The 17,888-nt window shown below is 43.7% G+C and overlaps 1 protein-coding gene across 4 annotated transcripts in view; it reads left to right on the plus strand.

Annotated features, from left to right (window-relative positions):
- LOC111955725 (rho family-interacting cell polarization regulator 2) overlaps positions 1-14,331 on the plus strand; it is a 107,529-nt gene extending 93,198 nt beyond the window's left edge. For all 4 annotated transcript variants that reach the window (XM_023976019.2, XM_023976022.3, XM_023976020.2 and 1 more), the window contains 9 exons: positions 155-324; positions 7,963-8,131; positions 8,492-8,624; positions 8,756-8,920; positions 10,463-10,627; positions 10,974-11,176; positions 11,339-11,422; positions 11,655-11,745; positions 11,855-14,331. In XM_023976019.2, the coding sequence (XP_023831787.1) occupies positions 155-324; positions 7,963-8,131; positions 8,492-8,624; positions 8,756-8,920; positions 10,463-10,627; positions 10,974-11,176; positions 11,339-11,422; positions 11,655-11,745; positions 11,855-11,955 (1,281 nt within the window). In that variant the 3' untranslated portion in view covers positions 11,956-14,331. The remainder of the gene's footprint in view (positions 1-154; positions 325-7,962; positions 8,132-8,491; positions 8,625-8,755; positions 8,921-10,462; positions 10,628-10,973; positions 11,177-11,338; positions 11,423-11,654; positions 11,746-11,854) is intronic.
- Positions 14,332-17,888: the final 3,557 nt, after the last annotated feature.

A 17,888-nucleotide genomic window follows, 5' to 3' on the forward strand; every position in this document is an offset into this window, starting at 1 on the left:
CTTTTTAGGGCAGAGTATTTCAGGGTCTCATCTTTCCCTCAGTGCTGTCTCCCGGGCTACTGTAGCAAGTCGTCCATGTTCTTATAGCACCTAGTCTCTCTTAGTGCTAGCCCTCCAAGCAGGGTTTCAGCATCTCGTGACGTCTCTCCCTCAGTGTCGTCTCCCGGGCCACAGGAGCAGGTCGTCCAGCCTCAGCCTGACAGTTGAGAGTGCTCTGGAGAGCTTTGACTTCCTCAACACCTCCGACTTCGACGACGATGACACGGGTGATGACCATGCCCTCCACCACTCTGTGTTCTTTGACATGGAGGTGGAGAGGATTGGGTGAGTCAAGAGGGAGGGGAGGAGGGAAAGTCCCCTCCCCTGTACTCTCTCTAGTCTACTATACCCTCTGGCCCTACATGGGAGATGGTGGTAGTGACCCTGCCTGTCCTTCTCTGACCTCTAACCTCTCCCCTCTAACCCCACAGTCATGCCACATCTCTCCACAGACAATGAGATTCCACTGGGCCTTTGTGTATCCGTGTGTGTGTATCCGTGTGTGTGCAGTGGTGGAAAAAGTACTAAATTCTCATAATGAATGTCACCCAGTAAAATACTACTTGAGTAAAAGTCTAAAATTATTTGGTTTTATATATACTTAAGTATCAAAAGTAAAGGTACGAATAATTTTAAATTCCTTATATTAAGCAAACCAGACGGCACAATTTWAATTTTTTAATTTTTAATTTACGGATAGCCATGGTCACATTCCAACGCTCAGACATCATTTACAAACAAAGCATTTGTGTTTAGTGAGTCCGCCAGATCAGAGGCAGTAGGGATTGACCAAGGGATGTTCTCTGTTTAGTGAGTCCGCCAGATCAGAGGCAGTAGGGATGACGCAGGGATGTTCTCTGTTTAGTGAGTCCGCAGATCAGAGCAGTAGGGTGACCAGGGATGTTCTCTGTTTAGTGAGTCCACCAGATCAGAGGCAGTAGGGATGACCAGGGATGTTCTCTTGATAACTGTATGAATTGGACCATTTTCTGTCCTGCTAAGCATTCAAAATGTAACGACTACTTTTGGGTGTCAGGGAGAATGTATGAAGTAAAAAAGTACATACTTCACTACATTCCTAAAGAAAAGTAAAAGTTGTCAAAAATATAAATAGTAAAGTACAGATATTTCCGCCTAAATAGACATGCCCAAAAGTAACTGCTAATCATGTGTAATTACATGATTCTGACATGAAAAAAACTTGGTATATTTGGAAAGAAGACATCTGGGAGATTGAGGAAATGATAAGAAGATAGATAGGAGTTACATAATTCAGAATACACAAGATCAAGCACACTCAAAATAACAATTTTTATTTTGAAAGTCATCTTTCATTGACAAGCTATAAGTGAGTTATTGATGACTAGAGCTGGAAACACATCAGATGGCTTCCACAACGTGAACAATATCGGAAAGAAATGGGATCGACAGACCTAACAACTAGACATGGTCAGATGTTTTAATAAGTGGTGTCAGGTGTGGCAACGGGACGTTTCCAAATGTCCCTAAACCTCTCCAAAGTGGCATATGTCTGTAAATTAGATCATTCCAGTGTTTTACATATTTGCAATCCCTAAATGCTATGTGTATAAAAACACTCACTCAAACATTGTGGTGGTGTTATGGGGTATCCAGGGTACATTCAAGTGTCCTTTCAACCTCTTCAAAGTGTCCGAACCCAATTGAGATGGTTTGGGATGAGTTGGACCGCAGGGTGAAGGAAAAGTAGCCAACAAGTGCTCAGCATATGTGGGAACTCCTTCAAGACTGTTGGAAAAGCATTCCAGGTGAAGCTGGTTGAGAGAATGCCAAAAGTGTGCAAAGCTGTCATCAAAGCAAAATAATCTAAAATCTATTTTGATTTGTTTTACACTTTTTTGGTTGCTACATGATTTCATCTGTGTTACTTCATAGTTTTGATGTCTTCACTATTATTCTACAATGTAGAAAATAGTAAAAATATAGAAAAACCCTAGAATGAGTAGGTGTGTCCAAACTTTTGACTGGTACTGTACATTAAATATATAAACATGTCTTATCAAACACAAACTTGGTTACACATGTGTCCTTCATTAAAAAAGGTACAAAAATAAAAATAAGCGGAACTATTTACAAATGGCATTCATGTTCATTTTACATCCCAGGTGTAGATGATTAGATTTCACTTTCACCATAGCTTGTGCATGTCGTGACAGTCTTTGAAGCAGTCCCTCTCTGCCAGGAAACAAAAAGAGAACTGCCATTTTGAACAGAAGATCTGGCATTTCACCCTTTTCCCCCCTGTGTTTTGTGCAATGCTTGCAGTTCTTCCTTTTGTCTTTTGGCATATGTGTTGGATAATGGAGCTCACCTTGAGTGGGGGGTCTTGTGATGGTTGTGAGGTTGCTTTGGGCCCCCAATTCAGCCATTTCCAGCACCAGCTGCTCTCGGAAGGCCAACTGGGAGAGAGGGGTTTGACCTTTTGCTTTGGCCATCTGCTTGTGGAGAATGAAAGCATTTACTGTAGCAATGTCCACAGTGGTAAAAACAAAGTCTTATACCACTTCCTGGTCTTGTGGAGGACCTATCAGAGCATCAGATAGGTCACCGATAGGACACCCCTATGCTGGCATTGTAGTCCTTCACAGAATCAGGAATGGGGACACTCTTCCTCACCCGTGCCCCAATGGCATTTTCCACCCTCCTTGAGACATGGTCGTTATTGAATGCCTCATGCTGTGTGGTGAGCATGGTTACTTCCCTAGTGTCCTTCCATTTCACAAAAAGCAGCTTGTTAGTCCTGATCCAACATATGGTCTGCCTCTCTGTTGTCTTTGTCATGTCGTTTACCTTGGTCTTTGGGAAAACAATTATTTTAGGACGAATGGTGCCACAAGCCCCTATTTTCTTTTTCAAGAGGTCTATGAAAAGCATGGGACTAGTATAAAAAGTGTCCACAAAGAGCTTGTACCCACTGTCACGTAAGGGGAMGTCCACTAGCTGCATGACAGAGCCATAACTAAGGCCCTTCCCAGTGGGTGTGATCGCCTTGCCTTCCACGTGTAGGCAGAGGCTGAATCTGCTAGCAGAAAGAGCTTGTAGCCCCATTTGTCTGATTATTTTTAATATATTGCTTTAAGTCAATTCGAGCCTTGAGGCAACCATGCGCTTATCTATAGATAGATTTTGAGCAGGCTGGAAGTAAGTTTTGCATGCCTCCACCATGTCATGATAAAGGGGCTTGACTCTTGCAAGACGATCATACCCTGCAGTCCCCTTCTTCTGGTCATTGTCCTGATCCTTTTGTGTGTCACACATGTGAAGRGTACGGTTGATGGCCAAGAATCGGTTTTCACTCATGTTGGAGGAGGGGAACTCGAACTGACAGAGTGGGGACTTGCTCCAGTTGTCAACTAGTCTTAATGGTGACAGGTTTCCAGGTCATCTTCCTTCCTTCCCCCTGCTGCTTCTTGTCCCCATACTTGTTGATATGACTAATTAGTGTTCCAGTACAGAGGTGGTAAAGTAGAGGTGAAACAGCTGTAAGTATGTTTCATCACTGACCAACTGTGGGCCTTCAGGTCGTTTGGGTTTAAACCTAAATTGTTCTGCCTCCTCATCATCTTCAAGTGCTTCCACTGCCTCTCCCTCTTCTCTGTTGAGGCCTAGATCTCCTCCCTGCCCCGCACCTCCAGATGAACTTGCAGACAGGGGAGTGGTGCCAGGGCCGGCAGTGGGGGTGGTTGAAGGAGGAGTGGGGTCTTTGTCGAGTGATGGATGTAGAACCATCAGACGGGGTGATTGACATAGCAGTGGGGGGTGAAGACCTTGGCCGGCGGGGGTACTAGCTGGGGAGGGGTGGCTCCTAAACGTCATCATTCAAATCCTCTGCATCCTCCACTCTGTGGTGAATAAAATAAAGGGAWATATTGTTCAGACAGAATTACAGTTGACAAAATGTACAAAACGACATTACTGTAAAGTAAAAACACCAAGCCTAAACTTTATCTGTACAGTGACTTGCATAGAAGGTGTGAAGCACACACACAACGCAAACAGTAACACTTTGGAGACGAAGGCAGAGGTGAGAACCACAAATAAACAACGGCCATGATWGTTTAGTGGCCTCTCCAAAGTTACAAGCATGAAACATAGAACAGCAAACAGTGAACTAATATGAAACATAGACAAGAACTACTATGTATGATATAACATTGAAATGACTTGTTACATAGGCCTATGTAAACTAAATCCAAAGCACAAAAAGCAGACAACTTATAAAAAACGAAATGCATATAGTAAATTAGCTATATAGTAAATTAGCTATATAAAGTCATGAAAATAATTTACTTACAGATCTAAAAGTGCATCCAATCGTTCTAGAAGGTAATCGTCATCGGCCGAGGCGAAATCGCTCCCCTGATCCAAGTCCGACTCCAGTATTTTATTCAACGCTTCTATGTCGGTATGCTTATTCATAGATGCTTTCTTTTTAAGTTCCTGTTTGATATTTTCGTTTTTCCCCCATTTTCTTCTTGAGAAGTGATCTTTTATGCTAAAGTCATGAAATTAAAGCGATGAAATCTGTTTACAATGTAATGAAGCACGCGTCTCGTCTCTGAGCCAGGTAGCAATAGTTCACATTACGCATAAAAAGTTCTAGGCCTTGCTTTGTCCCACCCAGGTCAACTGCATATCCCTGGAAAGCTTATCTCATTGGCTACAAGACTGTCAAGGTGCCATAGTAGCCAATCCTCTGTGTAATGGATGCCTAAGCAGGCAACATATTTTTGATGCGCAAAGATATAGTCACTCAGTGGACATTCGATGTTGCCATTAAGTCATATATCAGATAACATGGCAATATGCTAGATTTGTTCCTACCAACCTAAAGATGAATACCCCCATGTAGCTATAGCTCAAACACAGACCAAATGGAAGCTTAACTTGTAAGATGTTTGCTGTTTGGTGAAAATGTTGTCTAAAATAAACATTTTGACTCTCGGGGCTGGTGATCAATAACGGTAGGTCACAAGCAGATAAATACGACCTGATCTGTGGAGTCCCGGCTTTCGGTGTGCATCAACGTATTCCGTGTTTATTTCGTATATGCTTCACAACGCTAACTGGAATGCAGATCAAATAGGGTCCCCAAATATGGGAACTTACATTTAAGTACTTTTAACCACTGTGTGTGTGTGACTAACCCAGGCTGTCTCTCTCCCCCTCTCCTTCTCTCCCCCGCAATCTCTCTCCCTTTCTCCTACCCTATCTGTCCTCTCTCCCCTCGCTCCTTCTCTCCCTCCATCTGTCTCGCTCTCCCCCTCTCCTTCTCTCCCCCTATCTCGCTCGCCTCTCTCCCCCCTATCTCTCTCCCTCTCTCCTATCCTATCTCTTTCTCTCCCTCCTACCCCATCTATTTCTCCCCCTCCTACCCCATCTATTTCTCCCCCTCACCCCACTCTCTCTCCCTCATCTCTCTCCCACCCGATCTCTTTCTCCCCCTCATCACTCCCCCTATCCTTGTCTCCCATCTCTCTCTCCCTCTCCTACCCTATCTCTCTCTTCCTCGCTCTCTCCATCTCTCTCCTACCCTCTTTCTCTCCCTCCTACCCCATCTCTCCCCCCTCATGTCTCTCCTCCTCTCTCGCCCCTTATGTCTCTCACCGCCTCTCCTTCTCCCCCCCTTCTGTCTATCTCCCCTATCTTTCTTTCACCCCCCCACCGGTCTCTCCTCCCCTCCTGTTTGTCTCTCTAGCCCTGTGCCTCTGTCCAGTGGAGTCAGGTTAGCAGTCTCTGCCAGGTGTAGGTTCTTTAGGGTTAGACTATTGTCTTGTTGCTGTCTGTGACTGTCTGTGTTGCTGTGACTAGTAGTACTCACACACAACTATTTCATGTTTGTAAGTTATTTCTTTATTCAGACAAAGGGTACTCCTATGGGATATCCTATGGCTCCTAACTATGTTAATTTGTATGATTTACTATGCAATCTGACACACGTCAAATCAGTTTCCTTGATCTTCTGATTTTGTGAGGATAATGTAACATACACTGATCTTTACAGGAAACCTACTGATGGTAACAGTTTGTTGATGGCTGATAGCTGTCACCCGCTTCCCTTGAAAAACAGTTTGCCCTACAGCCAATTCGGTCAAATAAAAATAATTTGCAAAAAACAATCAGATTGACAGAAATATGGCTGAGACGCAAATAAAATTCAAGGAGTTGGGGTACAAAAATGGTCAGATTAATACTGCCATTGAGAAAATCCAAAACAAATCAAGAGATTATCTATTTCAAGGACAGTGAAAGAAGCATTTGTGCGTTCTTACTACCAGCTATTCAAAGTGCTCTGAACAAATTAATGGAATCGTTCACAAACATTGGCACATTCTAGGAGCCGATGACAGTATTGGTAATGTGCTTTCGAACCCTCCCTTGGTCGTATTCTTGCAGGGCATAAATCTCAGAGATGAATTGGTAAACTCTGATTTACCACCCCAAAATACCAATGCACAATGTCTATTTGCRCCTCTACCGGATGGAAAATACAAGTGTATTGTCTGCGCTCAATGCAATGGCACTTGCACAAATGTAGGTCCTTCAAACACCCCCAAACAGGGAAACAGATCCCAATCAAAGGTGTTATTACGTGCTCCACTAAGGCAGTTATTTATCTTATAACTTGTCCTTGTGATAAAAAAATATGTGGGTAAAACGAAGCGCGAATCAAAAGTACGACTCTCGGGGCATCGTAGCACGTGTAAAAACYTGACGTACACAGTTGCGGGCCACTTTTTAGAAGCGAACCACTTGATTTCGTCCCTACGTTATATCGGCATCACGTCGCCTATCCTAGGAGAGGGGGTGACCTTGACAATTTATTGATAAAACGAGAGGCTGCCTGGATGTTTAATTTAAAGACCCTTTCTCCCTTCGGTCTCAACGTAGACTTTGATCTGAAGCCATTCTTGTGATTCTACTAATCATTGTAAATGTTTGTAGGCCTATTTAGCCAAATTGTATGTATGATCGTATGCTATCCATTTGTTTTTTATATGTTCTATTTTTATCTGTAAATCAACCACTGATATCAGGCCACAGCCCGCCATGATTACAGACACCTGTGTGTGTCTTTTGACACTATATAAACTAGTGACCCGCAGTGTTTGTCATCATAAACTGGTTCAGCCCTGAATGCTGATTAGCTGACAGCCGTGGTATACCACGGGTATGACAAAACATTTATTTTTATTGCTCTAATTACGTTGGTAACCAGTTTATAATAGCAATAAGGCACTTTGGGTTTGTGGTCATGTTGTGGCCATATACCACAACACCTCGGGACTTATTGCTTAATTATACCCTGATGAAGACAGCTTGTCTGTGGAAACGTAGGTTATTAGGTTATTAAATTATTGCATCTGAGCTCCTAGAGTGTGTGGCTCTCCCTTTTTTATTTGTCATGTGTTGCTGTGACTGTCATGCACGTTGTGTGGTGTGATTGTTATCGCTGTTGTCAGCCTAACAGTGTCGTGGYTTGGTTTGTTTTTCTGCCCTATGTGTCTCTCTGGCCATGTCCCTCTCCTATCTCGCTCTTCTTATTCTGTCTCTTTCTGTCTGTCTCGGGTGCCCACTTCCTGTCCAGATCACAATCCTAGAGAGTTTGTATAATTCAATAAACATTGTAGGGTGTTAAACAGCTACTCATGTTCAGTATTGAGTGTCAGCCAGTAAATGCTATTCTGTACCAGAGCCTCTATATTACGATGGAACAAATTACTTAAAATTATGGAAACATAATGCATTTAACTCTAGTATCACATATCAGGCTGATTTACATACTGTTATATTCTCATGGTTTTAGTAGTGATTGTATTCCATTTCTATACTCTGCTGCTGCCCTCTGGTGGTGACTGTGTGTATCTCCTGTCTGTCTAACAGGCCTGGAGGCCAGCACCCAGAGGCCAGGGGCCACCTGAGTGAAGCCCTGACGGAGGACACCGGGGTGGGCAACAGTGTGGCCGGCAGCCCCCTGCCTCTCACCACCGGCAATGAGAATCTGGACATGGCCATCGTCATTCATCTGCAGTACTGCGATCATCTCATCCAGGTGAATGAACATGCTCGTGCCCTCACAGAGGAAATCTGGAAAATGATAGAGAAATGTTTTTCTTATGATATTGTTATAGTCAAGCATGTCTCAAATCCACTGCGCTCCTATTAGGCTGTCTGTAATTTAAATGTCAAACATAATTTTCCCAATTGGTAACAAACTAGACTCTGTCATGCTAACTAATTACAGTCTTGAGCAGATGTAGAAAATGAAATTAGCGTTGATCTAAGAGTGTGGCCGGGAAGTTCTCTTGTCATTTATTGGCTGCGACTGCATGGAAGAGTGGCGACTAGCACAATACTACGTGGTTTGGCTAGACTATGTGTGCACCAACTCAATCTCCGTGTGTAATGACAGCTCCTGTCCAGTGGAGGGAGCCCTTGGCAGCGTAGAGCCCAGCTCCAGAAGCTGTCAGCTCAGACTCAGCTGTTAGAGGATCTTGGAGAATTCAGCACAGAACACCTGGGGAGCATCACCTCGGCTGCTGACGGTGGGTTCTCACTCTCTCTCTCTTGATACTTTACAGTTCAGTAAATATGAATATAATGGAGGCTACTTTGTACTCCCTCTCTGGGGCAAGGAACTAGGTCAGATAATGAATCTCTATGTCCTCTCTCTCAGTGCTCCCAGGGCTGGCAGAGCGGCCAGGGCTGATGGCTCTGTGGTCAGAGTGTAGTGGTTCTGGAGGACAGTTTCACACTACGCTGGACCGGGTGCTTAAACACATGCACCACAGCTACACCAGTCCACTGCAGGAGAGGCACCCACACACCACAGCTGAAACAGGCAGGGCTCTCTTTCTCTCTGTGTGTGTGTTTGTGTCTTAAAACGTTTTGTGTTTGTAGCTATTTGTTTCCAACATATACAAAGTGTATGATGTGTATGTGGGTGAATCTGATTGATTACACCATAGTTCAGGGATCATCAGCTAGATTCAGCTGTGGGCTGTTTTTTTTTCTTGCGCGGATTTCGAGGGGCCGGAACATAATTACAAATAATTTGTAGACTGCAAATTGACTGCAAGAAGCMCAAACAGAGATAATAATTGACTAAGACATACAAATTTAAAACCTTTCTTACACATATGACCACGTGTCTCTATCATGCGTGGGAATACTTGGGAACAGATTTCCAAAATTAAAATCACTTGGAGCTGATTTCCTGCTGTTTTTACAGTCTTAYGTCCAACAATGACAATGCAAAAAAAATATATGTTTTCTTTGTTTTTGCTGATAAAACTTGTGGGCCAAATAAAACCACCAATTAGGGAACCCTGACATTGTGTGTAGTGCAGCTGTCCTGTCACTGTATACGTCACTGTATACATCTCACACGGCTGTCTGTCCTGTCACTGTATACATCTCACACAGCTGTCTGTCTGTCACTGTATACATCTCACACAGCTGTTTGTCCTGTCACTGTATACATCTCACACAGCTGTCTGTCCTGTCACTGTATACATCTCACACAGCTGTCTGTCCTGTCACTGTATACATCTCACACAGCTGTCTGTCCTGTCACTGTATACATCTCACACGGCTGTCTCGTCCTGTCACTGTATACATCTCACACAGCTGTCTGTCCTGTCACTGTATACATCTCACACAGCTGTCTGTCCTGTCACTGTATACATCTCACACGCGCTGTCTCAGTAATGTCACTGTATACATCTCACACAGCTGTCTGTCCTGTCACTGTATACACTTCACAGCGCTGTCTCAGTCCTGTCACTGTATACATCTCACACGGCTGTCTGTCCTGTCACTTAACATCTCACACAGCTGTCTGTCCTGTCACCTGTATACATCTCACACGGCTGTCTGTCCTGTCATGTATACATCTCACACGGCTGTCTCAGTACTGTCACTGTATCATCTCACACAGCTTGTCTATTCCTGTCACTGTATACATCTCACACAGCTGTCTGTCCTGTCACTGTATACATCTCACACAGCTGTCTCATTCCTGTCACTGTATACATCTCACACGGCTGTCTGTCCTGTCACTGTATACATCTCACACAGCTGTCTCATTCCTGTCACTGTATACATCTCACACAGCTGTCTCATCCTGTCACTGTATACATCTCACACAGCTGTCTCATTCTGTCACTGTATACATCTCACACAGCTGTCTCAGTCCTGTCACTGTATAATCATCTCACACGGCTGTCTGTCCTGTCACTGTATACATCTCAAGTCCTGTCACTGTATACATCTCACACGGCTGTCTCAGTACTGTCACTGTATACATCTCACACGGCTGTCTGTCCTGTCACTGTATACATCTCACACAGCTGTCTCTCTCTTCCCTCTCGGTCCTCCACAGTGATCTGGCTGGTGGTGAGTGAGATGGTGGACAGGAGTGAACTGGCCTCCCCTCCTCCCTCGGCCCTGTCCCAGGACGTCCTCACAGTGTTCCAATTCCACAGCTACGTCTCAGAGCACAGTGTTGGGGACATGGAGGAACACCTACTGCGGGTGGCCAGAGAGGGTAAGACTCAGGACCAACACACCTTCTACTAGCATTCATGTTACTAGCCTCCCTTCCTCATCTGTTGGGGGTCCTAGTGTACTACATTTCTTGGAGGCTGAGTTGTTTATAGTCTAGGTGCCAGTCTGTTTTGCTTTAACTAACATTTTTCTGTTTGGCAAGACAATGATGTAGTGTGGAATGTAGAACCAGTCAGTAACCCAAGTTAGAGGTCTGATCTGATGAAGACTGAGGGGGTCCAAACATTAAGACTTGCTACATGTTCCGCTGAACAAAACTTGCTTGTAGCTATAAGTACCGTGTGAGTTAATTATGTAATAAACTGGAATGGCCGTCCATCCCTCAGCTGTGTTTGCGGAAGGCCTGAGCAGCGGCGACTCGGCGCGTTGTCTAAAGGAATTAGAAGAGATGTCACACACCGGCCTGTGTCCCCAGTTGCAGACTCTCAGGGCCCTGGCCTCCCTCCTCTCCCACAAAGACCCCCAGCTCAGCAAGGCCGCAACTGCCTACATCACTTCCGCTGCCTCTCACACACCCTTTAGGTCAAAGGTCAGTGTGTGTGTGTGAAATGGTGTTTCTATTAGCCTGGGAGCGTCAAGGATCAACCCTACTGTCTGTCAAGGTACTCACTAAACCAGCCAGGATTACTGGGCAGGTGTGTTACGGCAGGGAACTAACTGAGTTCATGAGTTTCTGTGTGTGTGTTTACAGGCGGTGGACTGCTACACACAGTCCTTGTCGGAGGGGGGAGTTCTGACCCAAAGGTCTGCCTGCGCTGCTCTCAGTTGTCTACAGGTCAGTGTATATCTGACAGCAATATTCTATTTCTATGGAAGATAAAGTGGAGTTTAACCAGTCTGTATGTTCCTGGTCTTAGTAAGATTTATTTATTAATCAAGTAATTCATATTCATTATGTCTCCCTGAAGCAAGAGCGTGACATACATTCCTTATGAACTTCTTCAGTGGCTTAGTCTCCTTTCATCAACGTACCGGTTATGAAGTGAACCTGTTCTTCTCCCTGTCAGGCAGTAGAGAGTATCCGAGCGGTGGTGTTGCTGTGTGACTCGGCAGACGAGGAACTTCACCACATTGCCATAGAAACCCTGCTCACCTTGGGTGAGTGATTGACAAACGATGTCTGTTTTAGTGAACCTAGATCCATTTTCAAATGGTTGAGGTCTAACATGTGACTCCTCTTTCTTCTTCCGCTGATGACGGTCCCCAGGAGAGGAGGGGCGTCTGGCRTATGAGCAGCTGGACACGGTGCCCAGGGAGCTGGTACAACTGGGGACACGGCGAGGGAACGCTGTCACCACCGCCTTCTGAAAGCACAGGTCTAATTAACTTAACCTAGGAGCAGCATAACCACAGGAGGGGGACAACCCCCCCCCAACAGAACAACCTGTCCTGGCCTCCCTCCACTGCGCCTGAACATGCATTTGAATGGACACAGCTAGGGGGAGGGGCCTGATCAAAGCAGAGGAGCCCAACTAATCATCAAAGGGCCACATGTCTCATCCTTCTCAACAGACTGGTCTAAATCCTAGCTGTCCACTGACCACCACTATTAAGCAATCTCTCACTGCACAGACAGAGCCTATTTACTATCATAACTATTATTATGAATCTTATTATCACGGTTGTGTTTGACATTGTTATAATCAGTATCACAGTTATGATTGCTTTATATAACTGCTATTAATTATTTGTTTTAGTAAGTGACGTTCACATTAGTCGACGGCTATTTGCGCTTTTCGAATTGCACTGTGGCAGGCATGTAAATATAATAGCACAGCATTATACTCTGTGTGATAATGAGTGACGCATCTAAATGGATTGAGTTGGTGTTTTTCTGGTATGCACCGTTGAGTTTCAGGGATTTTACAAGACAGTTTGAACACTTTCTGTCAGTGTGTCATGGATGAGAAGTCAGAAGACAGATTCAGGTTGCTCAGGATGAGGTAGTTAAGCAATGTTCGCAATCTCACGTCATCAACATGCAAAAAGAGGAGGACGGTGTCTTACCGGCCAGCAATATCCTCACGTCATCAACATGCACAACGTGAAGAGAGAATCATATACTTGGACTGCTTAATAAACTCTTCTACCCACACATGCCTGGGATCTGCATTCAGAGTTTGATTGAATGTCTGCTTGCTGAGAACTGATTTGAGATCAGTTGTTTAAGCCACTGGAGATTGATCAGAATCTATTGTTTTGGAAGCAGGTTGGCCTCCATGCATGTGCCCATTAATACATGTACTGCTCTTTTCATCCTATTGGTACTAATGCAGTCTAGGAGTGTGTTAGTTAGGTAATGTTAGTGAGAAAGGAGAATGTAAGTGCTCCATAACGGTACAGATCAGAACCAAGGGGTTTGTTGGGATGTTGCCGAGGCTATAGTGCTCCGTATAGCTTCTTATGCCTATTGTAACTATACTACTGAGTCCGTGGCTTCTTTGCCACGACAACAAAACATGTTTGTTTCTCGACCTAATTTATTATTTTATTTACACGTCACATTTTGGATTCTAATATTCTTTAATTTGCATTAACTTTTTTGAGTAAGAGGGCAGAATGCAGATACTAGTAAAATAGCTGTATATTTGTTTCATATCCTGCTTCTGGTTGACATTTGAAATATTGGCCTCAAATTCATTTTGGGAATGATCTTGCTTATCTCTTATGGAATTTGTTTATACGTTTAAAGGAAAAATCCACTCAAACTATATTTTGGGACCGTATCAACAGTAGACTAATGAAAACAAATACCAAAAAGCTGTTTGAGTGGATTCTTCCTTTAAGTAGAATGGATGGCTGATATTATTTGGAGAGGATTTGCCAATATCATATAGCTTTGCTCCAAATGGGACAGTAGATATTAGAGAATGTTACTTTATTACACAAGTGACTTATAACCAAAGTTAAAGCCTGAATTTAAGAAAATCAACTTTAGTAAGAATKAATTATGAACCTATCTGCAACCTGGCCTCTACACCCAGACTCACCTGAAAAGCACAACAATATTAATCAATGTTATCTAAATGATCATCTCAATCCTGTGACATTACATCGGGTTCTAACTAATTGCACACTCTCCAAAAGCCATAGCGATGAAAAAGGTGTATTTAAGGCAGTAATATGTGTGATAATGTCATTTTTTTCTTTTGTATATTAAAGCTGTAAGTGTGAGTTGTTAAATATGGCTTTTTGTTTTTCTATGTGAAAGTGTGGCCTTGTGTTCTCTGAACATGGTCTATACTTTGAGTAACAATGTGCCTGTTTCTCCCATGATGTGAATAACATTACAGTATTTTGGTAAGATGATACTCGTTACTTCAAGAACTAATCTAACAACATCCTTGTTGTGTTCTCCACGAGGCCTCTGCTTTCTTTCTACTAGAAGTGACCAGTGTTGTGAATTGACATTTTGCTTCTATTCCAATCCAAGTCATCAGATTAAACACGTAGGTCAAATATTTCAACGTTGTTTGATATTCATCATATTTTATGTAACCACACATGATTTGCATTATATCTTTACATTATGGTGAACCTTGGACTTGGAACAGAAAGCACACGGAAAGGTCATGTCACATAGCTTCAGTAGACTGCATTATATTATTTTCTCCTTTTGGTTTACAGTATTTCTCCTGCTCAATGAAAGTGGCAATAAAGTTTATTTTTGCATAATTATGAAAATGTTGTCCGATTGTGTCATTTATTGGAGATAATGGGATATGGATCAGAAGTTCACAGGTTGTAATCTTGCCGATGCCTTTTCTTAGAATAGGGCCACCTTGCATGTTGTTTACGTGATCTGATCAAGAGGAGCCAATCCCAATGGGACTCCCAATCACAGCCAGTTGTGATACAGCCTGGAATTGAACCAGGGTCTGTAGTGATGCCTCTTGCACTGAGATGCAGTGCCTTAGACTGCTGCCTCCAGAGCATCTGCCCAGACCAGCATGCTCACTCTCCCATCCCTACATTGTTTGCCACTTGGTCTTAAATTGTACCAATTTGTTTTTCTCGGTCGACCATGCTATTAAAATAGTGTCAACGATGGGGGATTAATAGACTTCCAAGTTTTTTTGTATACATTTTTTCAAGATGAGTTATGAGAAGATAATTGTCCAGCCCATCGGGTATCTCACAACACCCCTATATGCCATATCTTGAAATATGCAGACAGACAAAATAAAAGTACGTTTACATTGTAATATAGTTGAAGTTGGAAGTTTACATACACCTTAGCCAAATACATTTAAACTCAGTTTTTCACAATTCCTGACATTTAATCAGAGTAAAGATTCCCTGTCTTAGGTCAGTTAGGATCAACACTTTATTTTAAGAATGTGAAATGTCAGAATAATAGTAGAGAGAATGATTTATTTCAGCTTTTATTTCTTTCACATTCCCAGTCAGTCAGAAGTTAACATACACTCAATTAGTATTTGGTAGCATTGCCTTTAAATTGTTTAACTTGGGTCAAATGTTTCAGGTAGCCTTCCACAAGCTTCCCACAATAAGTTGGGTGAATTTTGGCCCATTCCTCTTGACAGGTGTGACAGAGCTGGTGTAACTGAGTCAGGTTTGTAGGCCTCCTTGCTCACACACACACTTTTTCAGTTCTGCCCACAAATTTTATATGGGGTTGAGGTCAGGGCTTTGTGATGGCCACTCCAATACCTTGACTTTGTTTCCTTAAGACATTTTGCCACAACTTTGGAAGTATGCTTTGGGTCATTGTCCATTTGGAAGACCCATTTGCGACCAAGCTTTAACTTCCTTAGTGATGTCTTGTGACTTCAGTTGACTTCAACTGTAAATCTGACAGCCAACTTTCTAGCTCCGCCCACAACTGCCAAACTTTATAGCATTCCCAGAAAGCATGGATTGAGTCATTATTAGTTTTGCACTTGAGACATGTGCCATTGTGCTGTAGAATTTGTGAATTTAGTTTCTTTGTATAATGGTTCCAGGGAACAGAGAGAGCGAGACAGAAAGTTGCTAGAGCTAGAAAGTTGGCTGTCAGATTTACAGTTGAAGTCAGAAGTTTACATACACTTAGGTTGGAGTCATTAAAACTCATTTTTCAACCACTTCACAAATGTCTGTTAACAAACTATAGTTTTGGCAAGTCGGTAAGGACATCTACTTTTTGCATGACACAAGTAATTTTTCCAACAATTGTTTACAGATTATTTCACTTAATCACAAWTCCAGTGGGTCAGAAGTTTACATACACTAAGTTGACTGTGCCTTTAAACAGCTTGGACAATTCCAGAAAATTATGTCATGGCTTTAGAAGCTTCTGATTGGCTAATTGACATCATTTAAGAATCTATGGAGGTGTACCTGTGGATTAATTTCAAGGTCTCCTTCAAAACTCAGTTCCTCCTTGCTTGACATCATGGGAAAATCAAAAGAAATCAGCCAAGACCTAAATTAATTGTAGACCTCCACAGTTGGTCATCCTTGGGAGCAATTTCCAAATGCCGAGGGTACACGTTCATCTGTACAAACAATAGTACGCAAGTATAAACACTATGGGACCACGCAGCCGTCATACCGCTCAGGAAGGAGACGCGTTCTGTCTCCTAGAGATGAACGTACTTTGTGGCGAAAAGTCTAATCAATCCCAGAACACAGTAAAGGACCTTGTGAGATGCTGGAGGAACGGGTACAAAAGTACTATATCCACAGTAAAAACGAGTCCTATATCGACATAACCTGAAAGGCTGCCGCAGGAAGAACCCTCTCCAAACGCCATAAAAAAGCCAGACTACGATTTGCAACTGCACATGGGGACAAGATTGTACTTTTTGGAGAAATATCTCTGGTCTGATGAAACAAAATGGAACTGTTTGGCCATAATGACCATTGTTATGTTTGGAGGGAAAGGGGGAGGCTTGCAAGCCGAGGGAAGCCACTGCAAACTGGCAGGTGTCTTCACTGACATTTTCAACATGTCCCTGATTGAGTCTGTAATACCAACATGTTTCAAGCAGACCACCATAGTCCCTGTGCCCAAGACACAAGGCAACCTGCCTAAATGACTACAGACTGTGCACTCACGTCTGTCAGCCATGAAGTGCTTTGAAAGGCTGGTAATGGCTCACATCAACACCAATTACTCCAGAAACCTAGACCCACTCCAATTTGCATACCGCCCAAACAGATCCACAGATGATGCAATCTCTATTGCACTCCACACTGCCCTTTCCCACCTGGACAAAAGGAACACCTATGGAGAATGCTATTCATTGACTACAGCTCAGCGTTCAACACCATAGTACCCTCAAAGCTCAACACTAAGCCAAGGAACCTGGGACTAAACACCTCCCTTTGCAAATGGATCCTGGACTTCCTGACGGGTCGCCCCCAGGTGGTGAGGGTAGGTAGCAACACATCTGCCACACTGATCCTACAACCTGGAGCTCCAGGGGTGCGTGCTCAGTCCCTCCCTGTACTCCCTGTTCACCACACGACTGCATGGCCAGGCACGAGTCCCACACATCATTAAGTTTGCAGACGACACAACAGTAGTAGGCCTGATCACCGACAACGACGAGACAGCCTATAGGGAGGAGGTCAGACACCTGGCCGGGTGGTGCCGAAGTAACAACCTATCCTCAACGTAACCAAGACTAAGGAGATGATTGTGGACTACAGGAAAAGGAACACCGAGCACGTCCCCATTCTCATCGACGGGGCTGTAGTGGGAGCAGGTTGAGAGCTCAAATTCCTCAGTGTCCACATCAACAACAAACTAGAATGGTCCAAACACACAAGAACAGTCGTGAAGAGGGCACGACAAAGCCTATTCCCCCTCAGGAAACTAAAAAGATTTGGCATGGGTCCTGAGATCCTCAAAAGGTTCTTCAGCTGCAACATCAAGAGCACCCTGACCGGTTGCATCACTGCCTGGTACGGCAATTGCTCGTCCTCTGACAGCAAGGTACTTCAGAGGGTAGTGCGTACGGCCCAATACATCACTGAGGCAAAGCTGCCTGCCATCCAGGACCCCTATACCAGGCAGTGTCAGAGGAAGGCCCTAAAAATTGTCAAAGACCCCAGCCACCCCAGTCATAGAACTGTTCCCTCTACTACCGCATTGCAAGCGGTACCGGAGTGCCAAGTCTAGGACAAAAAGGCTTTTCAACAGTTTTTACCCCAAGCCATAAGACTTCTGAACAGGTAACCAATGGTTACCCGGACTATTTACATTGTGTGCGCCCCCCCCAACCCCCCTC

The sequence above is a fragment of the Salvelinus sp. IW2-2015 genome, linkage group LG31 (genome assembly GCF_002910315.2).
Source record: "Salvelinus sp. IW2-2015 linkage group LG31, ASM291031v2, whole genome shotgun sequence".
In the NCBI taxonomy this organism is placed as follows: domain Eukaryota; kingdom Metazoa; phylum Chordata; class Actinopteri; order Salmoniformes; family Salmonidae; genus Salvelinus; species Salvelinus sp. IW2-2015.